The 23,772-nt window shown below is 40.0% G+C and overlaps 1 protein-coding gene, 1 long non-coding RNA gene and 2 other non-coding genes across 4 annotated transcripts in view; 1 reads left to right on the top strand and 3 right to left on the bottom strand.

Annotated features, from left to right (window-relative positions):
- Positions 1-1,251: 1,251 nt before the first annotated feature.
- On the bottom strand, positions 1,252-3,738 carry LOC102114529 (uncharacterized). The gene is made up of 4 exons (XR_272719.3): positions 3,700-3,738; positions 3,296-3,433; positions 2,366-2,477; positions 1,252-1,547 (listed from the first exon to the last, which is right to left on the bottom strand). It is a non-coding gene; the product is annotated as an uncharacterized LOC102114529 (long non-coding RNA).
- Positions 2,081-2,199, bottom strand: LOC148184132 (small nucleolar RNA SNORA26). Its single transcript, XR_015772855.1, has one exon. It is a non-coding gene; the product is annotated as a small nucleolar RNA SNORA26 (small nucleolar RNA).
- LOC148184131 (small nucleolar RNA SNORA26) lies at positions 3,501-3,623 on the bottom strand. The gene has a single exon (XR_015772856.1). It is a non-coding gene; the product is annotated as a small nucleolar RNA SNORA26 (small nucleolar RNA).
- A 7,393-nt stretch (positions 3,739-11,131) lies between the features above and the next one.
- Positions 11,132-23,772, top strand: part of USP46 (ubiquitin specific peptidase 46) — a 34,396-nt gene continuing 21,755 nt past the window's right edge. Inside the window, exon 1 of the mRNA XM_005517717.3 lies at positions 11,132-11,639. Within this exon, the coding sequence (XP_005517774.1) occupies positions 11,604-11,639 (36 nt within the window). The 5' untranslated portion in view covers positions 11,132-11,603. The remainder of the gene's footprint in view (positions 11,640-23,772) is intronic.

Genomic DNA, 23,772 nt, shown 5'->3' with positions numbered 1-23,772 from the left:
CAGAATACTCAGAACTAACTGGCTTCAGACTCCAAAAGATCTTGATTCTGACAAGATCCTTTTACACAGAGCAGCGGGTGGAATTTTATGCCTTTTATTGCATGATGAATGAATCTGGAAAGGAAAACTCCAACCCTAATTCTGAGATACCTTGATTCTGTGTGAAATTCTAGAAGTGTAAACAGCTCACTGAGAACATCATGCCACACTATCAAGTGTAAACAAGTTTACTGGTTAAAGAAAACTGAAATAAACATTCAGAAATAAGTCTTGAAAATCATCAATTAACATTGAACCTGAGAGAGGTAAATTAGAAATCTTGTACAGGGCAAATATAAAACCTCAACCCCATAATGCAAGACTGAATAGACTAAAACTTTTCCTTAAGCATGGGTATAAAGACAAAGACCTATAGAACTGACAAGACTTACAAGAAATTGTCACAAGAGGAAATGGACACTTGTCAAGTTTAATATCATTAAGAGAAAGTACTTCTGTATACTCTTCAAATTTAGTTTTGTCTCTTATTAAAACAAGCAGACTTAGGTGAGCCTAGGCCACAAGTAGATCACTACTCATCCCTTTTAGTGTATGCTTAAGCAAAAAGCACTTCCTGGTTAGATGGGGGTTAAATAGGACCACGTATGTGTAAATATATATATATATATATATATGTTTGTTCCTAAATCCACACCAATTCACTGTCTAGGCAGTGGCGAGCACCACTTCTATACATCCTATTTTATATCCTTTCTTGTGCATTCCAGGGAAGCATTGGCAGTAACAGGATGCACAATTACTCCACTTTAAGACCTATCATTAAGAAAAATGTTTTAAGACATAAGCTATTGAAAAATACACACAAGCTTTCAATTGTTCAACAATGATCTTGCTCTTCCAGGACCTTCCCACTGATAGTGCTTTACATGGAATATTCCAGCACTTACCTTGTTAATTTAAAATAAGTATGGAATGCTCTTTACAATTTGAGACAATCCTTTTCTAGAGAATATGCAAGTACGTACAGTCTAATGAAATAAATTTGGAGTTAGCTGGTTGATTTCAGTGCTTTTCTATTGTGAAATACTTCAGAATACTCAGATACCAATAATAAGACTATGAGGGCTTTTTCGATGGATCTGTAAACTTAAACTTATCAAGTCTGGACATGGCAAGAGAATGTTTCTGTGTGACAGCACAAAAGTGTCAAACTCAGAAAGTACCTTAACAAGAAACCTTCAGAACACAAACTTCTGGTAGCATACTTATATTTTATTTCAATTAATACTCAGTTTATTTCAACCAATCCACAAACACAATCAAATTACAGCAGTTTTTGTTAGGAAACCTTTTTCAACAAACAGTGAGATGCCTGTTTCAACATGATCATCAAAGACAATTTTAGCCATCACTTGTCCCAATTCTACTTCCAAGACAATACTTAGAAGTGACAACTGCAGTCATCCCGTACCAAGTCAGAAATCACCCACTCAGGAAATCATAAACTGCTGTTTAACATCAGCTCCTGGCACATGTTGTTTTCATCCCTGTAAAAGAAGTTTTATTTAACTTGCAGTCAGCATCATGCACACATAAAACAGGTAACTACTCTTGGGCTGAGCTACATGAACCTTCTATATGACACTAACCCTTAGGCCAGAGTCTTTTCTCAAAAGAAATTACTTACCCAGTAACTTATCACGGGCTTTTCTCTGATTTTTTTGCTATTAATTTTTGGCTAAATCTATATAAAGTTTAACAGTTACCACACAAGTTTCTACCAGTCAAAGCTACTTTTCTTCGTTTTCCAGCAAGGAGTAAATTAAACTCCTTCAGGAACAGGAAACAATGCATCCAACTATTATCTGATAGTCCTTTTCACAGTTCCATACCTGGAGATCAAACAATTTACAAGAAACTGTTCATGCAAGACATTAATCACATAGGTTCACAAAAGCACAGAGATTTGGGAAACCTGTGATATTAAGATTCAGATATCATAACAAGATGACAGTTCAAAATCTTCCTACAAGCTACTAATAAAGTTGATTCAGCAGCCTGAAGTCCAGCAGTTACATTAATGTGTTCCTCCTAAGCATGATCCAAAGAAGAGTTTCAACCTCACCTCTGGGTTTGCAAGAGAACTTTTATACCCCTCTGTGTTGGCCACTTAAGACACTGCCAGACTTAAGAGGGCAAAGCATAAAAGGGGAGTAGTATATTTTAGTATATTGTTTTCTTATCAACTAAAATTATCTGAACTTACTATTTGCTCAAGAGATACCACAATCTGCTTGAAATTTGTAAATTATTAAAGAGCAATATTAAAAGCCATCAACAATTGTCATTAGATGAGAGCACTTACCTTCCAGTAGAAAGCATTATTTATTCCTAAGAAATCCTGAGCATTGCTTCACATTTAGGTGCGATTACCCATGTCTAAAACATTTCAGGCATGAGGTTGCTATGTGAGGCCTCTAAATAACACACAAAAAATCGTAAAATTATAATTAATAATGTTTAACTACAGACCTTCTCAAAGCCATAGTCTACAGAGTTGCTACTATGTTGTTAAACATTTTGAAAGTAATTTTCCATGGAGTTGCAGAAATAATTTACAAGTTCATTATCAAATCAAAACCTAGAGCAAAAGGTGGTGGTTTGAATCTGTTGAAGAGGCATGTTCATTAGCCCAGGTAAACTACATATAATATATTTTTAACAATTTTTAAAATATACTTTTATACATAAAGTTTATTTTATACATGAAGTTTATTTATATACATACATTCCTTTAGCGCTGACACTACCGAGAGAAGCTATAAATATGTAGATTTGACTGAAACATTGCCAGACAATTCATTGCTACCTTGTGTCTACTTGCAGACAGATATTACACCTCATTACAAATTATACAGCACTCAACCGAGAGACGACAAAAGACACTGTTACAAGACTAGAAGATTGCACGGAATGACCAAGACACGGGGGTATTTTTTGTTGTTTGAACAGTTAGAAAAAGCCCACTTAAGCCCAAATCCCTAGTGCCCACAGCCAAAATATCGCAGGTTATAATTGCAATTTTCTTGATGTGGCCTATAAAAAAATAAATTTATGCAGTGATTCAGAATTAAGGTCTGTACTGCTCAATAGCTGCAATTTAAAGAACAGTAGCACGCAAATGTAGACAGTCATTTTGCTCAGAGACACAGGGCAGCACTCCCATATATGTTTGCCTTTAAAAAGTCTCGGGATTCAAAGCCCTTCACTTCTGAAGCCCGAAGCCTTTTCTTACCGGCCCCAGGCTGTAAGAGGAGTGATGAGCTGGCTGTGCCCCTCACCCATAGGCGTCCAAAGGCGGGAGTGCAGACCGCCAGCGCTTCCCCCTGCCCATCGGGAGCATCTGAAGAGCTCGCCGGTGCCTCGGCACACACTGCGGAAGGAGAGAGGTATCAGCCGGGCAGGGAGGGGACCGAGCCGGGGGAAAGGAGGGACGGGCCATTTGTGTCTCACGACAGGATACAGGGCGGAGAGGAGGGCTCCGCACTGGGTTTTAGTGAGAACGAGCTGTTCTATCCCCCCGTGTTGACTCCACGGAGCACCGCCAAGCTCCGAGAGGGCAAGATGTGAAGGGAAAGCGACGTAGGTTCCACCCCCCAGGCCCTGAAGTCCCCCTGAGAGCGGCCGCAGCCTGCTTACCGCGCCCGCAGCCGGGGGACAGAGAGGGCGGGCTGGGCCTCTCCGCGCACTAAATACAGCCCCGCGCTCCCGCGAGACCCCACGAGCTCCAGTCACCGCTGCCTATTGGCGAGGCCAGCGCGCGTGACCCCGCGCGGGGCGGGGCCCGTAGGGCAGAGGGCGCTGGAGCTGCTCCAGAGCCGGGCCACGGCCGGGTCTGAGGGCTCGGCCCAGTTGCTCAGCTGTGCTTCCTGCCGCGGCCCCCACGGGTCACATCAAGGCTTTTCTTCGGGATGTGCTCGTCCATTCCCGCCCAGGCCGAGTTCTGGGTGCTCGGAGATGTTTACCACAGGGAAACAAAAGTGCGAAGTAGCAGCTGTGTAGCGGTTTTGAGGCGCTAAATACCGCTGATCTCTGTCTAAACTCCTGTCTAAGCCCTGCTTAGGAGGCTTAGGAGCTAGCTGTCTGTGAGGATGGCGAGGTAAAGTCCCGAGCCTCGCTAATGCCCTGACGGACAGCTCTGCTGGGCTGCGCGCCAGGGGTGACACGGAGGCAGCAGGCCTGTCCTGCGAGCCAGCCCTCAGCACAGGCACAGCACTGCTGCTGCCCTGCCCCAGATAAAATGGGCTGCCTGTCTGGGGATGCTACTAAGAGGTTTTGGAGCGAGTACGAGCAGATTAGTATAAACAGGGAATTAGTAGTTTGAAGCACAGACACTTCTTGTCCAGCAAAGCTGGTATGTAGAAATCACAACATATCATAGAATATACCAAATTGGAAGGGACCCATCAGGGTCTTTGAGTCCAACCCTTGGTCCTGCACAGGGCACCCCAAGAATCACACCCTGTGCCTGAGAGAATTGTCCAAACTTTTGAAGTTTATTTCTATTTCTATGAAACTATTTGAGAAGTCCCTGCTTCTCAAATAGGTGTGTATATTGCTGAAAATTCGTACCTTCTTGTCCCAGTAAGAAGCAATATGTCTTGGCTCATGCCGAGCTACTACCAGCACAGCACCTGTAAAGTGTGTGAAAGGAAAATAACGAGTTGGCCTGCTACACCTAATCTGAACCCTGCATTTAAATTACTCTCAACAGAGTTGAAACAAGCTGATGCAGCCTGAAACATATAGTCACATAGTTGCAATCAAGGGATGACTCTAGAAATTGTTTCCTACCACTTCTAGCTACCTCTTCTGTCTAATTCTTGACACTTAAAACATTGTTGCAGATTAACCCGGTACCAGTTAATTGTCTCTGCAACAAGATTCAAAATCTGTCTCAGGACTCCGGGTAAATCAGTCTCTGGAGATAAATTTGTGAGACACGTAGTTTGAAGTTATTTCAAGTGGGCTCCTTTGCAATGACTGTTTTCTACAGTCAGACACCTAAGTAAGATCAGTCATTTTCTGTAATGTAGTCAAAAAGATGAAGTGGCATCCAACCTTTAAATTTCTAGCACTTGTGCCAGTGGGATTTACATCAAGTTTGGTTTCTTCTGTTCCAGTATAGAATGTAAACTGGGATTTCTGTTACACAGAAAAACAGCAAACCACTGAAAACCAGTGATCAGTATCCATCCAAGATGAGCATTTTAATCATTTGCATAATCTGACACCTTTTTCTTGCCCCTCACAGGCGTTCTTCTGTTTTCCTCATACAAGTTTGCGTTGTTTGTCTTCTTTCTGTCTCCATGAAACTAACTTTTGTGTCTGACAGTGGCACAACTTCAAGAGAAGGAATGCAGAGTCTACCTGACTTGACTGTCCTTTACCAAACCCTCCCTATGGAATAAAATAACTGTCCTTTAATAAATTACTGCAAGGGTCAGATGTGGATTTGAGCCTCTTTACTTGCAGGTTAGTTCTCCCATTTCCTGGGAAAATGCTGTAACCATTAAGTTGCTACCTACGAGGCTGCAGGCAGATCTGCTATTTCCATGCGTGTGGGTGTAACTTTTATCTGAATGAACTTGTCAGCTGGACACTGAGTCTGCCTACAACGTGGGTACTCTGGGGACTTGAGGGAAATATCAGTGGATCTGGTTAATTTTGCAATTACCCTGGATCACTAACTGGGAGAAATACAGCCCTTGTCATGAGCAGAATTTGTAGGAAATCCAGTTATTATGGGGACATTTTGAAATTTATTAAGTGGCAGCAGGGTGTCTTGGTTATTTTGTAGATTAGTGTTCAGCTTTTCAAAGAGTTGGATGAGGTGAACTAACTTGCTCAAATCTTGAAGAGTGGTGCTCTAATTAGCCAAGTCTCTCCTTGTCGGATGCAAGAATTAAGTCTCAAAGTCAACTGCTTTTATTCTTCTCACAGAAGACTCTTGAAAACAACTTGTTTAACAACATCATGAGTTTACCACAATGTGCAATTGTCATAAATGTTTCACTTCAATTTTACCATCTTTCTCCACACTGAAGGAAAATTAATCAAGTAAAACCTCATTGTGACCATCAGTCTTTGCAGGTGGATTACACTGAGTACTCAGTAGTACTGAGTAGCATTAAATAATCATCAGGTTTGGAATCTTAGAACGTAATAGCCTTTGATTTATATGTATATATTTGTGTGTGGGTGTGTGTGTATAATTTGGTTAAAACTTTGAGAGGATAATATAAAAAAAGTGTAATTTAATTAATTTATGCACAATTTAATAAAATGTAAAGGCTATTTTAAATTCATGCTGAAAACAGACTAAATTCCACTTAGAGCTTATCTGTCCTTTGAGGTTTTTTTTGTCCTCAGAATGTTTGTGAGTTAAAATTTGAGCCTGTAAAGTACAATAAAAATAACAAATTAAATCTTTGGAGAAGAGGAAGGCAAGCCAGAATCATTATTTCCTTTTCAGAGGCAGAAATAGTGATATATTTCTGTAAAAAACTTCAGTTTTCTGTTATTTTTCCTTAGTGAGTCTCTTTTTGTTTGATAAATTACTTCCATGGTTTTTAATTTTTGGTTATATCTTTCCAGCCAATATGTATGATTAAAATTTAAATAGTACGATCCCACCTGAAAGCACATCTTTTATTGGTAAGAAAAATGCCAGTAAAGTTTGCTAGTGAGCTCCCTGGCTGAATAATATACCTGATGAAGAGGTCATTCTTCGAGACTCTTACTTCTGGAAAGGTGGGAATATTTTTACTTGAGTAGTGAGTGTGGGGAAGGTTAGTATTATTTAAATTGGTGAAGCAATTCACTGAAGTTCTGTTATTGTCACTGTTCCAAGCTCTTAACACAGTGTATTTGAAACTCAAGCAGAAGGAAAAGCGCAGAAGTAAGATACTATGAGATAATCACGGCTCTAGGCCATCCTCAACATTGGACTGACTGCAAAGGCTTTAACAGCCTCCTCATAGAATAGAATTTAGTGGCTTTCACAGCCTCCTCATAGAATAGAATTTAGTGGCTTTCACTAGAGAACTACAAGACCCCTTGTATCTACTCAGCTTTTGGTACATCAATATCAATGTATTTGCATCTGTGTTATTCTGCTGTCTTTGGGCTTTCAGATCTGTTGTCTGGCCAAAAAAAGAGATGATGTCAGATGCTGTAAATGCGTTTTGTTTTATTCTGTAAAGTAGCAATTTCTGAAAAAAATGAAGAGATGGTATTCTCTACTTGCCAACTATAAGATGCTTAAACTAGCAAAAGGTAGACAAGATTTGGGGATTGATTTAATGCAGCATTATTTTCCATGCTTTATCTTTGGAATCCTGACAAGTCATACCATCACCAAAACATTAAGTTTTACAGAATTTTGAATCAAGAGAAATAATTTCTCAGATAATTTGAAAATGCTGGGTAGAGGTTGCTTTAAAAATGATAGACTTAAAGAAGAATAGTAATTCCAAAGTTTAATTGATTTTTTGGTTTTAGACTCTCCACATTTTCTATGGATTTTAATGATTTTTTTATGGACTACAACTCAGTCTTACCATTAAAATTTCAGGTGCAGATGGAGTGGTTTCCATGGACCTGCTATGAGCCATGTGCCACAGATTCAATCCATAGGCTGCAAGCTGCCATTTGGCATTGTACTAAAGCCACCAGTCTGTTCTGAAATAAGGCCAAGTTTCATGGAAAATCCTGATTACTCATTCCTGTGTCTACACATTTGCCATTTTCTTAAAGATGTTTTGCTATTTTTTGGTAGAACAAAATTTAATATTAGATACAAAACATATTTTAAAAAAATTGTAAAATTCTAAACATACATTGTCAGCACTGCAAGTATTTCAGGTATCTGAATTCTCTTATAATTCTTATATCTTTTCCATGCTTCCAGAAAACCTTAGTACTGTATTAACTCCCTTTTCCATTAAAATGACCTTTTAATTAGTTGGAAATATATCCTAAATTTGACCTGTTTCAAACATTTGTTCAGCAAAACTGACTGATGATTACCCACTTCTGAACCCAAGTTTATTACAAGAAAAACATAATGAACCCTCTGTGGAATTTTCCAAGATTTCTGGAGAGGAAATGCAATATCCTCTTTGTAGCACAGAATGAGCAGATATTCTAGCCTCAGATTTGCTACCAACTCTTCTGTTTAACTTTGGACAAGTCACTAAATTTCTGCTGGCAATTTTCTTGCTTTGTAAAAGAAGCTAATATTAACTTGCCACCCAGTAATTTGACAACTCTGAGTGAATGCTTGAAGAGTACTCTGAAAAAGTCAGATGGAAAATGTTATGGAAGTCCATGCCTCTGCTAGCCAAGGAGGATATTTACAATAGGTCCATATTTTATGCAGTGAAATAGAAATGTTCCAGTGTAAAACCAGATGAGACTAAGACGGATCTAAAATTAAATGCAGGAGGTATTTTTTGACCTTTCAACAGAAATTATATAAGCATTCTTAGGTTATAAATAGTCCTTTGTTTTCCTTCTCTTTGTCTAACACCCAGAAGAAACACAGGGTTGGTTGTTTGTTGTAAGGTGATAGGGCAGTGTTTTAGAGTGGAAACAATTGTGCACTGTTCTTTATTTATACAATTCCTATATAGTTTGTAACTAGTATTTGTTGCATTGCTTAGCACTTTTTTATCTTCAAACAGTTACAGAAATAAAGTTTCTATTCCTGAATATGACTACAGAAGAAGAAAACAAAAACAGTCCATTTCCATCATGAAAGTTCCTTTCTTTTTTCCTGTTTTGATATATCTGAAGAGGAAAAAAGACAGTGCTAGACTACTGACAAACTGACATTATAGGCACTTGTATATTATTCCCTATTTTTATTATTAATCTTCAGAAAAAAGACATAAAATGTGTCCACCTTTAAATGAAAGTATGTATATTATCATTAATGAATATGATACAGAATTCACAGAATGATGTGTGTGCATGTTTACAAATAAATATTTGAGCAACTAATAAGTGCTTAATCAGTAGCAAGCATTTAATTTTGTGCCCAAAAAAAATAATGTTTAACGACAGAAGCAACCGAAAACTTACCCTGAAGTCAAGCAACTAGCATTTGAGAAAAACAGAATTATGAAAATATTATTTTTTTCTATTTTATTTTCACAATTTCTATAATTTCTCTGAGGTTTGTACTATGGAAATAATGCTATTGACACTAAAATATATGTGAGGCAAATGGCTTTATTAGATATTGCATTTTGTTTCATTTAAAATTTTAATCACCTTTCAAACCCATTTGTTTGCTCCATAACTTTTCACTGATAGAAAGTATGATTCTCCACAGTAAATTGGAATAAGCAGGCTGCAGCAAAGACTACATGATTAGGCTTGTGTAATGACAGGCATCAGAGTTTAAAAACCAGGTACTGTGCAGTACTGTTCAGTCTCTGCAGGCTACTTAGAAATGCATTGGAAACTAATCAGACCTTGATTGCTTCAGTCCTGACACGTCAGCTTAACTCCCATTTTCCCTGGTTATGTTGAGAAAACCTGTCATATTATGTATAATCCAGTCCTCTGAGTTTAAGCAAATTAAACACTTGGGATCAAATTCACACATAATGTAAGACCATGAACTTAATAGAATTATACCAAAGATATTTTTTTTTTCTCAGTGATGTTATTTGATGGCTCTTTGTTATAGTGATTTGTGGATTTATGAAGCAGTTTAATGGCCCAGAGGACTTCACTCCATTATGTCCAAAAATCTTTCTCCATCCTGTATTTTAAATGTCTGCAATGATTTAATATAACTAATCCAACTTAGGGAGGGAAGAAAGTTCTGTCTCTGTGACAACTCAGTTTTGAGTTTCTTTGCTGAAACTGTCAACTTGACATACCAACTAATGCCAAATTTGATACCATTCTTATAAAGTGGGCACTTGTCCACAGTGAGCTGGATTAAGGTCACTTACCTAACAGTATTCTCAGGGCAGGAATTTATCTTTAGATGTTACTGGTGTTACTGCTGATGCCAGATTTTTACTAGTAATCATAGATCTTCTTTTGAAATTATAATAATAAAAAATTAATATACTTAAAATAAACAAACAAATAAATAAATAAAGCCTGTGGATCCAGGCTCTGTAGGCTGCAATTTTATTCTAGCCTCATGAAATGAAAGGCATAGCCAAGCATGAGCATGCCACACTTCAGGTGCTGTTAGGGGCAGAAGTGTCTGTAGAAATGTTAGTAACTCTCTCCTCATTTGAATGATTTCCTCAGCATAGCAGAAGAACAATAAACGGGCCTTAAGCTCCTGCTGAAAAAAACAACATCTGCTAAGGTAAGGGGAATTCTAAAATGAGGATTGCCCTAGCTGAATTATGTTCTTGCTTCTCTCAGAGATTTACTATGGGACCTCAAGTTAGCTATTTAACAACTTTGTGCCTATTATCAAGTGTGTAAATGTAATATACTCACACTGCTCTACCTTGGAGAAAGGCATGGGCTTCAACTTGCTTGTGTTTGAAGAGAAACTGCGATTATTACATTAACTGTGTTGTGTAAATGTCACATGTTGTGAATTTGTGAGTGAGCACTTGCACACGTGGTGTGGACATAGTCCCAAAACGACATTTGTGAAGACAAATGCAATCTGCATGCACGGCAATACAAAGCACCAACTGTGGGCAGTAAATAACATTCCAGCCTACTGTTCTGGATTTTGGAAGTGCCTGGGCTCCCGTGTACCTCTAAATGGGTGGGGTGAGCATGTCCCAAAGCACGGTGCCGCCGAAACTGCCACACATTCACGTCCTCCTGCCTGCACTCTGCCTTCCTGTCCTTCACCCCGCTGCCTGCCGGTATGCTTGTGTACGCTCTGAGGCCGGCTTTCTCAGCCCCATGGCCATTCCAGGCCCGGCGACTAAAGCACCACGGCCCCTCTCGGAGGGCCCGCCCGGAGGGGCGGCGGGCGCAGCCCCCCCGCGCCCCCTCGGCCCCGCAGCGCATTGGCTGCGGCGGCGGCCGCCCCGCCGGGCCCGCTGGGGTGCCCGTGCCGGGCACTGCCTCTGACCTTCCCTTCCCCGGCGCTGTCACAGCAGATCAGCGGGCGCGGCGCTGCGATGGAGCGGCGAGCGGCAGCGGCAGCCGCCGGGAGAGGAGGAAGAGGAGGAGGAGGAGGAAGGGAGAGATTAGCGCGGTGCCGGCTGGCGCAGAGGCGCGGCTGAGCGCTCCAGCGGGAGCCGGGGCCCTGCGGACCGTGCGAGAGGCACAGGCGGAAGGAGCGGAGATGCGGCCGCTCTCCCTGCGCTGCTGAAGCTCCCAGTCACTAGCCCGGAGGAGGGAGGCCGGGAAGGTCCGTCCTTCTCGCTGCTCTGCGGCCGCAAAGGGTGCCTGTGCAGTCCCCTCCTCTCGCTTTTATCCCAGCCCCGGAGCAGGAGCCGCCGCCGCCCCCTATCCCTTCCTGCGCTCTTCCCACCATGAGCGGGGCTGTTTTCACCTTATAAAGATGGCGGTGTGGGATCGCTGCAACCTTTAGACTAATGACTGTCAGAAACATCGCCTCCATCTGTAATATGGTGAGTGCTGACGGGGGGGGGGGCGGCACGGCAGCCCCTGCGGGGGCCAGCTGGGGGGCTGCCCGGGGGCGCAGCACAACCGCGCCACTCCGTCCCTTGCCCCGGCGGCGGGGGAACAGGGCGGGCTGCGCCGGGAAGTGCCTGGGATGGAGTTGGCCGACTGAGAGTGACGATGTCCCGAGGAGTTTTCCTGGAGCAGCCGGGGCGTGGGCCGGGGAGGGACGGAGATGCAGAGCCGGTGCGAGGCCCCCCGGAGCGCGTTTGACCCCGGCCGAAGCGCGTAGCAGACGGAGCTATGGCCCGCCCTTCCTCCGCCTGCCCTTCCTCCTGCCCTAATAATAATACTGCGAGAGGACCAAAGTTGGGTTCTGAATCCACATTAAATCAGTGACCCTGTTTAACGCCTTCAGGCAGGCACCCTGTGGTCTCCTAGGGCCAGGAGCTCCCCTGATTACACAGAAAAGGAGGATGTTTAGATGCCTAATAACACTTTTGGATCCCGATGCTAGGTGCCTGTTCTAGGAAGTCTTGGCTTTAGAGATTACAGGGTTTAACTTGCACTGCATGCTGCTCGAAGAAGACTGGTGTTTGTACTCTTGAATCACTTAGCTTTCTCTAAACCAGACTACGCAATTAGAAGGGAATAAGGAAACATATTTTTGTTTGTTATGTTCAATTTGCTACTTTTCTCCCCATGGAACAGTTGAAACGATGCTTTCTGCATTGTGTTTGGGTTTGATTTCAATTCTAACAAACTTGGAGCACTTAATTTGGTTTAGGTTTTAGAAACTTCTTGGTGGGATGAGGAAAAGCTCAAACTTCGTAAAAGATTTTAATACAGTGAGGCAGTAGCAAACTTGCCAAAGAAATGGTTGCATGCTAAGCATCTCAGTGCAAACAGAAGAGAATCTTATTTTTGTTCATTTTGTTTTTTTTAGTCTGTATTTTTCACCCTTATTTCCAGGTTCCTCAAGAGCAGCTACACACAGTTGCCAGCTCCCCTCCATGTGGTGCCCCAGCATGCCTTGTGCTGCTGATGCCACACATACTATTCCTCCGCCCTGGAGAATGGAGCCTGTCTCTAGGGTAAGGCAGCGGGCACAGCCCCAGAGGCCTGGCTTCTGTGGGCTCAGAGTGAGGGAGTGCAGATTGCAAGCCTTCTCCCCTTCCATGTGTCCACACTTCCACTTAAGTGGGATTGCTCTTTTGTTGCAAATGAGATGCCTAGGAAATCCTATGTATAGTTTTGATTTGAACCTCAGTCCTGCCTTTGAAATGTCTACTCTGAAATACAGAGAGGGTGAGTTGGTTCTGAGGTTTAAAGAACTAATACAGAGTCCAGATTTTAGGTATAATAACCTGGGTGCTCACCTTTCTTCACCAAAATTAACTAGTTTTCTGAAATTTTCATTGTTCTTAATGATTTCCAGTCCAGTGAGCCATAAATACTGCAAAGAGAGGTTCAGGAAATGATACAGGACTGAGGAGAAAACCTAGGTGCACTTACCCTCTCTCTGAGGCAGGCTTCAGTTTTTACTGCTGATTAATGGTGGTTGTGATGCCTTGTAAACTGTATAAAAGAGCACCACATGAAGGGGATCTGGAGACTCATAGGTGGATGTAAGACCTTGGCATAAAGTACTAGGAACTCTTATTTTTTTATGTGCTTCAGACAGATGCATTTGTGCGCAACACGCTTCTCCCAAAGACTGAGCAGATTCACAGCAGAGCTGATGAGGTTGTAATGGTGTGCTGCTCAGCTGTCATTGCCAGTGTATCCTGCAAAACTACCATCTGAGAGATGGAGAGACTGAAGGGAAGAAGGAGAACCCCAAGCAGAAAAGGCATACAAGGATTCATACTTCAAGGCAATTCTAGCTCATGGTACTGTGACAGAAGGTGCAGTCAATTCAATGTTAATGATGCTTTAAGGCTACATATTCCTTGAGGTCTGAGTACTTAGCTTTTAGAGATGCTATGTTGTGTTGGTCACATTTCATTTTTTCTGGATAACCCTTAGGGACTGGAAGTTCTTTTAGGCAAAAACAATGGAGTTTTCAGACAGCTATGGGAATTTGGGGCTGAAAGAGAAATACAAGTTCTTGCAAGTGTTGGCAATATTGTGTTATGGCTCTTCTGCAAATGTGTCCACTCTGATGAGGTGATGGATTTGAACTCAGTGATCTGTAGGATCTATGACCACCTTCCGGAGGGCTAGAGGTATAAAAGTAAACCTTTTGCCTTTTTAAGACCTAAATATTTGCAGCACTAGTTTGATTTAAGATATCTGTAGAAATCTGTCTAGAAGGATGCTGAGATGCTGATTCCCAGACCTTGTTCCTCCACTACAATGCTTGAAAACTGAGCTACTGACAATATGTGGAACAAGGAAAAGCTGTGTAGTTCATAGGTAATATAACATGTTTTTCTATATAATGCTACATAACTGTAGGTTTCTAAGTTTTTTAACCTGGTTGGACTCAGTAATTTAAAAAAAAAAGAGGTGTTCTGGTTTTTATTTTTTTCTCATTGCACTTGAGAGTGTTGACAAAGGGTTTTTGTTTTTTGAAAAAAATGCCCCAAAATCTAAACAATGATGTCTGATTGATTTTCAGGGGTGGCAGGGGGAGTAGTGGAAGAGAGACAGAGGCAGCAATTGGTCCTGAAATACTTGCCCCTCCCTGAATGCAACTTAGATTATGCTTTTGATGGCAATCCTTTTCTTGACAAAGTTTTATGTGTGTGTTTATCCAATGTTTGCTCTCGTGTCCTGAAGGGAAAAAAGTTACTGAAATTTAGCTGAATTAATTTAAAAATCTGGCTAGCCAGCATTTTTGGATGTATGTTTGCTATTAAGTTTACTGCCTGATATCTGGTATCTTGATTTGTAATTTTGATCTCCTAAAGATGGTAGAGATTATTAGTCTTTTCAGGAAGGATCAAAACAAGTGTAGTGAAGCAAGAAAGACAGGAACAGTATTTAACTCACTTGCAAAAGATACTTAGTACTATATATTCGCTGGATAAGCTCTCACATGCTGAGACAGACACAGTAGGAGCTAGCCAGTAAGAAAAAAATATTGGCAGGGGAATTTTCCACTTGGCACATTTACTTGTAGTAAATATTTAAATGCACAACTTTCTAGAATTAAACAAAATTCTTCTATTGTCTTCTACCAGTTTTGTCCTCTAAGTTACAATAATAGCAATAGTTCTAGTTATTATTCATTGATTACCTTAATGAGAACTAAGAGCTAAAACTTGTTCTGAATGGTGGAGGGGATGAAGGCAACTGTGCCTCAAGGAGTTGGTGGGATTCTTACATGGGTGTGATGGCCATGTTCCTTGAGAAGGGAGGTCTAGTCCCCAGGATGTTCAACTTACCTGCCCTTCAGCCCCTGTAAAAGCTCATTCACTCTGTCTGCACACCATGTTCACCATTGAGGGATGCATACACCAGGCAGTTGTCATCTTTTATGTAGAATAGGTACAGTAGATGTGAAGAAGCATAAGACACATTAAAAAACTCTATTTGAGGGAATACCAACAGGCAGTGCCTCATAACACTTGTAGACTGCAGGCACCGGCTAGGGATGTGATGTAGCCCCTACAGTGCTGTAATTCTCTTTGGTTATTGTTTCTGTGAAATAACCCAATGACTCAAGTACCAAATGCTGGTTCAAAGATAGTCATGCTGGCATTTTATGCTTACTGAAATCCTCTGTAGTATGTTTCTCTGCTTTAGGTACAGCCTTGAGTTCTGAGTTAAGCTCATGCTGCAGCTGTGGCCTAGGGATATTACTGTTATGTGCAGTGAAGGACATCTAACCATTTCAGAATGTATTGACATACATTTATACTGATCTGGCTAACAAGCTCTGTGGACCATATTTCTTTTGTAATTCTGTTGAGAACAGGTATTAATTCCCCTCCTTTCATAATTTTGTAATAGTATTTCAAATATTCCAACTAGAACTTCATGTTGTTCTGGCCATTAATAAACAGAATAATCTAAGCACATTCAGATTTCTCTGATACAAGGTGTCATCTGAGATACTTCACAGTTAGTCCTGGTAGTTGTTGTATAGATATCCTTTGGGAAGTAAGTTGCAGTTCCTTAGATTAATATTGGAGTTTCATGTTACTCTTTCTTCTCATAGTCTCAGAGTTATGAGCTTCAGGCAAATAGCTGGTTTTCTGCATGAAAACATTCACAGAATTCATCAGGAATTCTGTGAACACCTGTGAATTGCAGCTTTCATTTTAAAATAAACAAACAAGCAAACAAACAAACAGTTTCTAACCATCCTAGAAACTAGTTATAGAGAAAAAACATACAAGCCTAGGAGTCTCTACATTCAGGAAATAAGAATAAATGTTGGATTTTTTTGTTTATTTAATAACATGATTTTAGAGACTCATTGCAGGATTTTTTTGAATACAGGGCATTGGCAGAATGAAGACTCAAACTACAAATAGATTTGAAAAATGCTTTAGACAAAAAAAATCTCTGCAATTTGAATGCTGTGAAAATACTAAAATACTGTTTCATACAGGAATAATAAGAATATTATTCAGTTGCAGAACTGATCACTATGATTTTCAACTGGATTTATTCATTTGGACAACCTGCAGTGTATATTACTTCATATCTTATATATCTTCCCATAAATACAGATAAAGGCAAAATAATTCATGCCAGACAATAAAAAAGTTATCTGAAGGCATATTTACATTGATAAGGAAAATAAATTTTTACATCTGATAAGTTTAGAGAGTTCAAGCAATGCAGTTTTAGAACCATAGTCTAAAAAAATAGATATTTTTTTCTAAATAGATAACAATATGTTTTTCTAAAAAGAAAAATACAGAAACAAAAATATGAAAAGTACAGAGAATATGAAGTTTAATCATTGGAAAACTTTCTGAAGTAATGAGAAACTTGAAAGTATGGCTGACAAATGGGTACTGGACTAACAGACAGGAAGTGTGCATTCCATCAAACAATGAATGGAAGTTCACAAAAGATATTTTTTATTGGATAGAGGAGCATATGCAGAATGAGAAACATCCTAATATATCATTTCCAAAGTATAAGCCCAAGTAATGGCTGAAGCTTGTCTCTCATGAATACCCTTTAATGGCTGAAGTAGTTTTATGCACTGTTTAGAAAGTAAGCACAAGAGGACAATTCATGAACACAATGTGTAGTGTACAGTGTGTTTCTTTTAGACGCATATAGTCTCTGGCTTCACGTTGCTGAATTAAGAGTAAAACCAGAGGTTATGCTAAACACCTCAATAAAGGAACCTCTTAGTCATAGCTCAGCAAGGCCCAGTGAATCTGAATTGTGGAAGAGATGACATTAAAAGCAGCCTCTGGACCCTGATTAACTGTGTGTGGTGGGCAAGTGCCACACAGGAGGTGAGATTCTGATGGGTTTGAAGAGCCACAGTCTGTGGAGTCTTAAGTCCTGGCCAGTCAGAGAAGCAGTCAGCCAATTCTCTTCTGCTGACCTTCCTTTGGCATCAGGAACTGTCCTTGGTTGGCTGTTTTATAGATAAGCTTACATATATTTACGTACATCATGTACTTAACGCCCCAGGGTATCAGTGCTTGCGGGGAGGAAGCGCCTCCACTGTCAGGACTCCACTGTAACCATGTTCTTGGGTATGCTCAGCTCTTGCAGAAAAGGCTGTTGTGCTGAGGGTTTCAAACTTTACTGGATATTGTGTATTTCCATTATTAAATTTGATTTTTTGATTTCACAATTAATGGCCTCATAACAGCTGTATATAAAGTATCATAGGACAATAAAATCTCCAACTTTATCTCCACTGAATATGACAAACCTGTGTTATTTCTGATGTAGATCAGCAAAAGTTGGAGATTTTCAATTATAGGAACTACATCACATTTTCTAATGTCATACTAGAATCTACATTACAGTAATTTGAGCTTGGTACTTCTTATCCTGCCCATTGCTGAGACCAAGAACAGACTAGTTCCTTTCTGTAACCAACTGTAGACTTGAAAATATTGTCATGCTCTTTCCTGCATTATGCAGCCTTTTCTGTCTTATGCAACACAACCCCATTCAACCTTTTTTATAGGTCACTTTTCTCTAGAGCTGAGTCTTCCATTTTGACTGGTTCCTTTTGGATTCTTTTCAGTTACCTTTATCTTTCTTGAAACCAGGCACGCAAACCTGGATGTAAGATGTCTTACCTCTGACAAGTTAAACAGAAAGTTGCTCTAAGATCTTTGTAGACTACCACCTGCAAGAATTCATTGTGTTGTCAACATTTGTTGTGGTTTTGGGAATTTTTTTAAACAAACACAGAGACTTCCCTTTTATTTCTTTTTTTTCTAAAACACTACTACCTTAGCTGTTTCCCATTTTGTACATGGTGTTTCTTCTCTTCATGTGAAGAATCTTGCACTTATCACAGCTCCTTAGTGGATTCTCTAAAAGTAAAATACTGTCCAAAAATAATTTTTAATTCTAAACCTGTCCTGCAACATAGCTGTAGCCCTCATTACTCACCTTGTATGGAGATTTAATAAACATATTCCTACTTCTGTGTCCAGGTTATCAGAGTATTCCAGCTGGTGCAGCTGTGATAAAGTTAAAAGGTGCATTGCTTTTAAAATGTTCTGAGGCACCACATATGCAGTCTAGGTAGTCTAGAACAAAGATGTTTCTAAAGAAGTTAATTGTTTGTAAGCAAATCTTAGTTTCATTTTGACTCATGAGACAATCTTGATGTTAAGCATTTTGAAGAAGGAAACTGGCCAAAACCAATGGTTTTGCTACTTTTTCCAGCAAAAGCCTGGGTGCCACTAATCCAAGAATGATTAAACTGGGGATACAGACAGACTAGCAAGAGAATATTGAGTTGCAGTTCGGTAAAAGCTGTCTAATCCTGGAAAGGCTAAAGGTCAATATTTTTTTAAAATTAGTTATGGATATAGACACTGGATTTGCAATGCTTCGCTAGAACCTCACTTGCAGTACCTGATTGCTTTGTGCTTTGAGAAAACCGAGTTTACCAGCTATGACTGTAAAACTCATCTAAACTGAGCACTTTAAAAACTTTGTCCAAGGTTTTAAATTCAGGATTTAGATTCAGGATTTCAGATCTTGCAATTTTTATCCATTTCTTGGAAACCACACAGTAAAGGGCTGAAGTTATTTGAAGTATATGCAATACTTAGATCTGTAAATAGAGATAGTTAATGTACCCAACAAGGAAAAAGGTTAGGCCTCTCCTCTCAAGCTCTTATAATTTGCCTTAATGAACAGAAGACTTTTTGGAAAAAAACACACAAAAATAATTTATTTAGATATATTTTGATAAATCATCTTTCCTAAAAAAATTTGAATACACAGTGGTTTTTCAGTCTGTCAAGGTTCTTTTGTTGTTTACTGTGATCCCCTGTGTGTTTTCATAGAATTGTCTCTCCTCTTTCTTCTTGAGGCAAAAAAAACCCGAAATAGCTTTGCTGGAGGTACAAAAAGCATTTCTTCACAGAACGAAGAGAGAACTAATCTGGTTAAATTCAACCATCTTGTGGGACTTACACTTTAAAAACTTACAGAAATGTTCCAAGTTTGGCATTTAATATCTGTGAGTTTTTAGGAAGGCTGGTTCAGCTATTTCAGTTACTCATCATATCTCTCTGAAAACTGAGATTGTTCCTGAGGATAGCCAAAGTCCAGCACTGGGGACTGGCGATGCATCTGTTGAAAGCAGCTGCATGTGTGCTGCATGTTGTGCTATTGCTAGCAGTCCTTTTACTCTGGATTCTTTGTGTTGCTTCTGGAAGCTAATTATGTGTTTTATTTACAGTTGCCTCCTCACTTTTGAGTTATCCATCACTGCCATTTGTTGGCCAGGAGGCCTTCCCCATCTTTCTTTATCTTTTTTTTCCTTCCCTTCCATGTGCTGTGCCTTCCAAAATCCTTAAACTCAGGCTGCCTAGCCCTGAAGCCATTTCTATTTTTACTCTAATTTCTCCTCTACTAGCCCAAACATCCCTGTTATTTTGTCTTAAGTCTTCAGTTTCTCCCTTCAGGAAACTATTGTGTTGCTCTCACTTTCCCTGAATGCTAAGAAAAAAAGAAATCTAATCTATAAATGTATATGATCCAAAACCCTTTGTCATGGACCAGCCATCTTCCTTCACTGATCTCTTGCTCTTTGTGTATTTAAGTTTCTGTTTTACTTATTCAGTTTTTATGTATTTTTCCCTTATATTTTTTAGATTTTCTTGTGAACAAGATATTTCTTCTGATTTCTTTGTCTTTGTACAGGCATACTTTTCTGTACAAAGAAAAATGTAATTAATTTTGATTTTCCTACCATATTTCTGTTTATTTAGTGATACCCACTTAATAGGTGGCTTATGAGAAAGTCCTAATTACTGTATTCATTTAATTTAAATTAAACGTGCATATTTCTAGAAAATTAGTGCCATTTTTGTAGCTCTGTCACAGTACAGTTCAGTCTGATTTGCTGTCTTTTGTTAACACTATGTTTCATATAAGCTCTTGTCCATTTCTCATTCTCCATTGGATAATAGTATTTAGATTACTTTGCTACATGAGATTTAATGAACTAATGTAATGACTTCTTTTTCCTCCTGAGGTTTTTTTTTATATATGTATGCTAAAGTGTAAAGGAACAGGAGAGGGTTTTTTACCTAATCTGTTTCATGTGATGCAAAGCACAATTGAAACTCTTAGCAACATTATCAGAAATTTCAACTGAAAAGAAAACCAGCAATCTTATTCTTTGGAAGGTCTAGGGCAAAATTACATGAGGAAAAAAATATAGGTCATATGGGCTGAATGTTTTGGAGCCATGCTGTGGCAAAAACCTTGGCCTGAATTGACCTGTGCTTGGCTATGTCTCCAGCTGTATGTCTTTGCCATTTTACGAGGCCTGAATACTGATTGTTGAATTAAGTGGTAAAACTGACAAATCAAGGTTCCAACACCACAGAATACATAGTAGGAGTTTCCATATTGACCTAGTTCTCACTCATAAGGTCTGGATACCACAGTCACTCCACTGCGTTTCCCTCACTAGTGTATTCTTTTAAGAAGGAGCCAGTCTCCTTTACTGTGATATGACTATTTAATACTCCCAAATCCCACTTTGTTGACTTATGCAGCCTCTCCTCATTTCAGGCTCCATAGCTACACTGCTGCTCCTGCTTATTTTTATGGAACTACAGTAGATTCAGCTGTGGTAGGATATTTCTTCTAGCTGAAGCATTTATAAAACCATAGAGAGTGGTTGCATTAAAATGTGTGAGCAGATTTTCACTGCAGAAGTAATCAAAATCACTTGCTAGGAGTGAGAACAAACACAAACACCCTGAAACATGCTGAAAACCATGTTAAATAGTCATGGTTGATGTTTGCTGTAGATCAACCTCAGTAGACTAACTAATATGTTTTCCATTTGATATGATTGATTTAAAATGAATTCTGAACCACCTTTAACACAACCCTAATAATATATTTTTTCCAGTTTAAACCTGGATTTGGTGTACAGTTTCTGGTATACTTTCTTGGAAAAATTTCCTTCTTCTCATGTCCTCATGTCAACTGCACATTGAGGAAACTTCATATGCAAAACAAGTAATTTATATGCAATGTGACATGGTTTGAGTTTTACTAAGTAGCCTGTCTACATTTTTTTCTCCATATAAGGAATATATACTTTGAAGCATCAGATCTCTCTGCTTCTTACCCATGTTCCTAGACTTCTTTTTCAATGGATTTAACAGTATCTTTTGGGAGACCTCAGAATAAATCAGACTGAAATTGCCTTTGATACAAGAAGGCTCTACTCTTAATGAAGTCTGAGCAGGTTATGTCAGTTTAATCAAAGACTGAATTTAGTCTCACAGTTTTGTTGTGTCACTGGCACACTGTACCTTATTTTATATTTGCAACAGCTAAGACCTGGTTTTGGAGAGGTAAAAAAGTTCCATGGTGAGATGTGCTTTTCAATAGCAGGTACTTTGGAAATTTCCATGCAATGTAGAGTTTTTATATGAAGATTGGTTAGTATACATCATGTATTTGTTTGGTTTTCAGTGATAATTTTGTTTGGTAAATCTTGATTCTTGCTCTTTCTCACAATATTTACAAGAAAATTTAAATATGAGAAAAGATTTGTCCAACCATCTGGCATCCTCTGAAGTAAGAAACCCTAGCCGTGGAGGAAAGGCAAATGAGTAATGTAGAAGCGACTAGTTAGCAGAGTGCTTATTTTGTATTTGTATTTGTATTTGTATTTGTCTAACAGTATACTAACCTAAAGTTTATGAAAGAATAGGAGGTTACTTTTTAGAGATAGTATTTTCCATGAGCTGTAGAGGGAGAATTTATTTCAGTGTGGAGAATACTACCTACGAAACTGGAAAAAGACCCATTTCATTTTTCTTTTAGGGAACTTGATTGTAATGTTAGTAGTGTGTTCAAAGGAAACCTTTGCTTTGATCTGAATGCTGTACAATGATTATTAATATGATATTTTTCCTCAGAAGTTGCATTAATCTTCTGTAGTCTTGTTTCTCTTGTATCAGACAAGGTTTTGAGGGTAACAGTGGCTGTTTGCTTCACTGCTAATATCAGATAGGCAAATATTTATCAGTTTCTTCCCTCTTGGAATGCTTTGCTGAATATGTGCATCTTCGGCAAGGCTAACTTTCCAAGCAATGAAACTAATCTTCATATGAGACTTGCATAATTATCACACTGTCATCTCTGATGAACTGTAGCCAATAATTGCTTTGTATCAATCAATCTTTTTTTCCAAGTTTCTCACCAAGACATAGCAGAGTCTGGTGAGAACACACATCTCTTATGAAGCTGCTCATGAAGACTTGTGCTTGTAAAGTACTTCAGTCTCAAAGGGATTTTCCGGGAAGTAACATACACTTCGTCTGAGCAATGAGCTCTGTGTATGTGAGAGAAAGAGAGAAAATGGAAAAAGATCTGAGAAGGGGATGTGAAATATGAAATCTTTGGAGCTTTTCTGGAACCTGGCAACTAAAAGGAGATATTTTACTTTCAAGGCTTGCAAACTCTCAAAGAGCACCTGTGCTGAGTTTCACACTGCTAATTCTGTTGACGTAATCTTCTTTTAATGAACTGGCATGACATAATAATCTAATTTGGCCAGTGGTGGTGACGGTAAGTGCAGTGAGGAAACAGAAATCAGGCCTTGGAGAGAAGATAGGGAAGGGACATGAGAATTCTAAATCTGATTACCAGTTACTTTGAAAATTTTAGCTGATGAAGTCTGAGCAAATGTCTACCTTCACTTCACCAAGGCTTTCAACACTGTCTCTCCCAATGTCCTCATAGGGAAGTGTGGTCTGGATAAGTGGATGGTGGGATGAATTGGGAGCTGGCTGACCCCAGAGAGTCGCTGTCAGTGACACGGGGTCTGGTTGGAGGCCTGACACTAGTGGTGTCCCCCACAATTCAATATTGGGAATTGTTTAGCTTACTCATCAATGACTTGGATGAAGGGGCAGAGACGTCCTCAGCAAGTTTGCTGATGACACAAAGCTGGGAGGAGCGGCCAACACCCCAGAGTGATGTGCAGCCCTTCAGAAGGGCCTTGACAGGATGGAGAGATGGGCAGAGAGGAAATTCAGTGAAGGCAAGTGCAGGGTTCTGCACCTGGGGAGGAGTAACCCCAGGCACCAGCACAGGCTGGGGATTGAGCTGCTGGAAAGCAGCTGCACAGGGAGGGACCTCGGGGTCCTGCTGAAAACAAACTCTCATACACGAGCCAGCGATGTGCCCATGCGGATGGGAAGGCCAGTGGTGTCCTGGGCTGCATTGGGAAGGGCACTGCCAGCAGGCTGAGGGAGGGGATCCTGGTCCTCTACTCAGCCCTGGTGAGGCACATCAGGAGTGCAGTGTGCAGTTCTGGGCTCCTCAGGGCAGGAGAGACATGGGGCTCCTGGAGCAGATCCAATGGAGGGCGACAAAGATGATTAAGGAATTGGAGCATCTCTCTTGTGAGGAAAGGCTGAGGGAGCTGGGCCTGTTCAGCACTGAGAAGAGACAGTCGAGAGGGGAACTCATCTGAAGTGTCTG

This window comes from Pseudopodoces humilis, chromosome 6 (assembly GCF_049639895.1).
Source record: "Pseudopodoces humilis isolate 2021_Gansu_Grassland_sample_001 chromosome 6, ASM4963989v1, whole genome shotgun sequence".
NCBI lineage: Eukaryota > Metazoa > Chordata > Aves > Passeriformes > Paridae > Pseudopodoces > Pseudopodoces humilis.
This window is presented reverse-complemented; position numbering and strand designations above follow the sequence as displayed.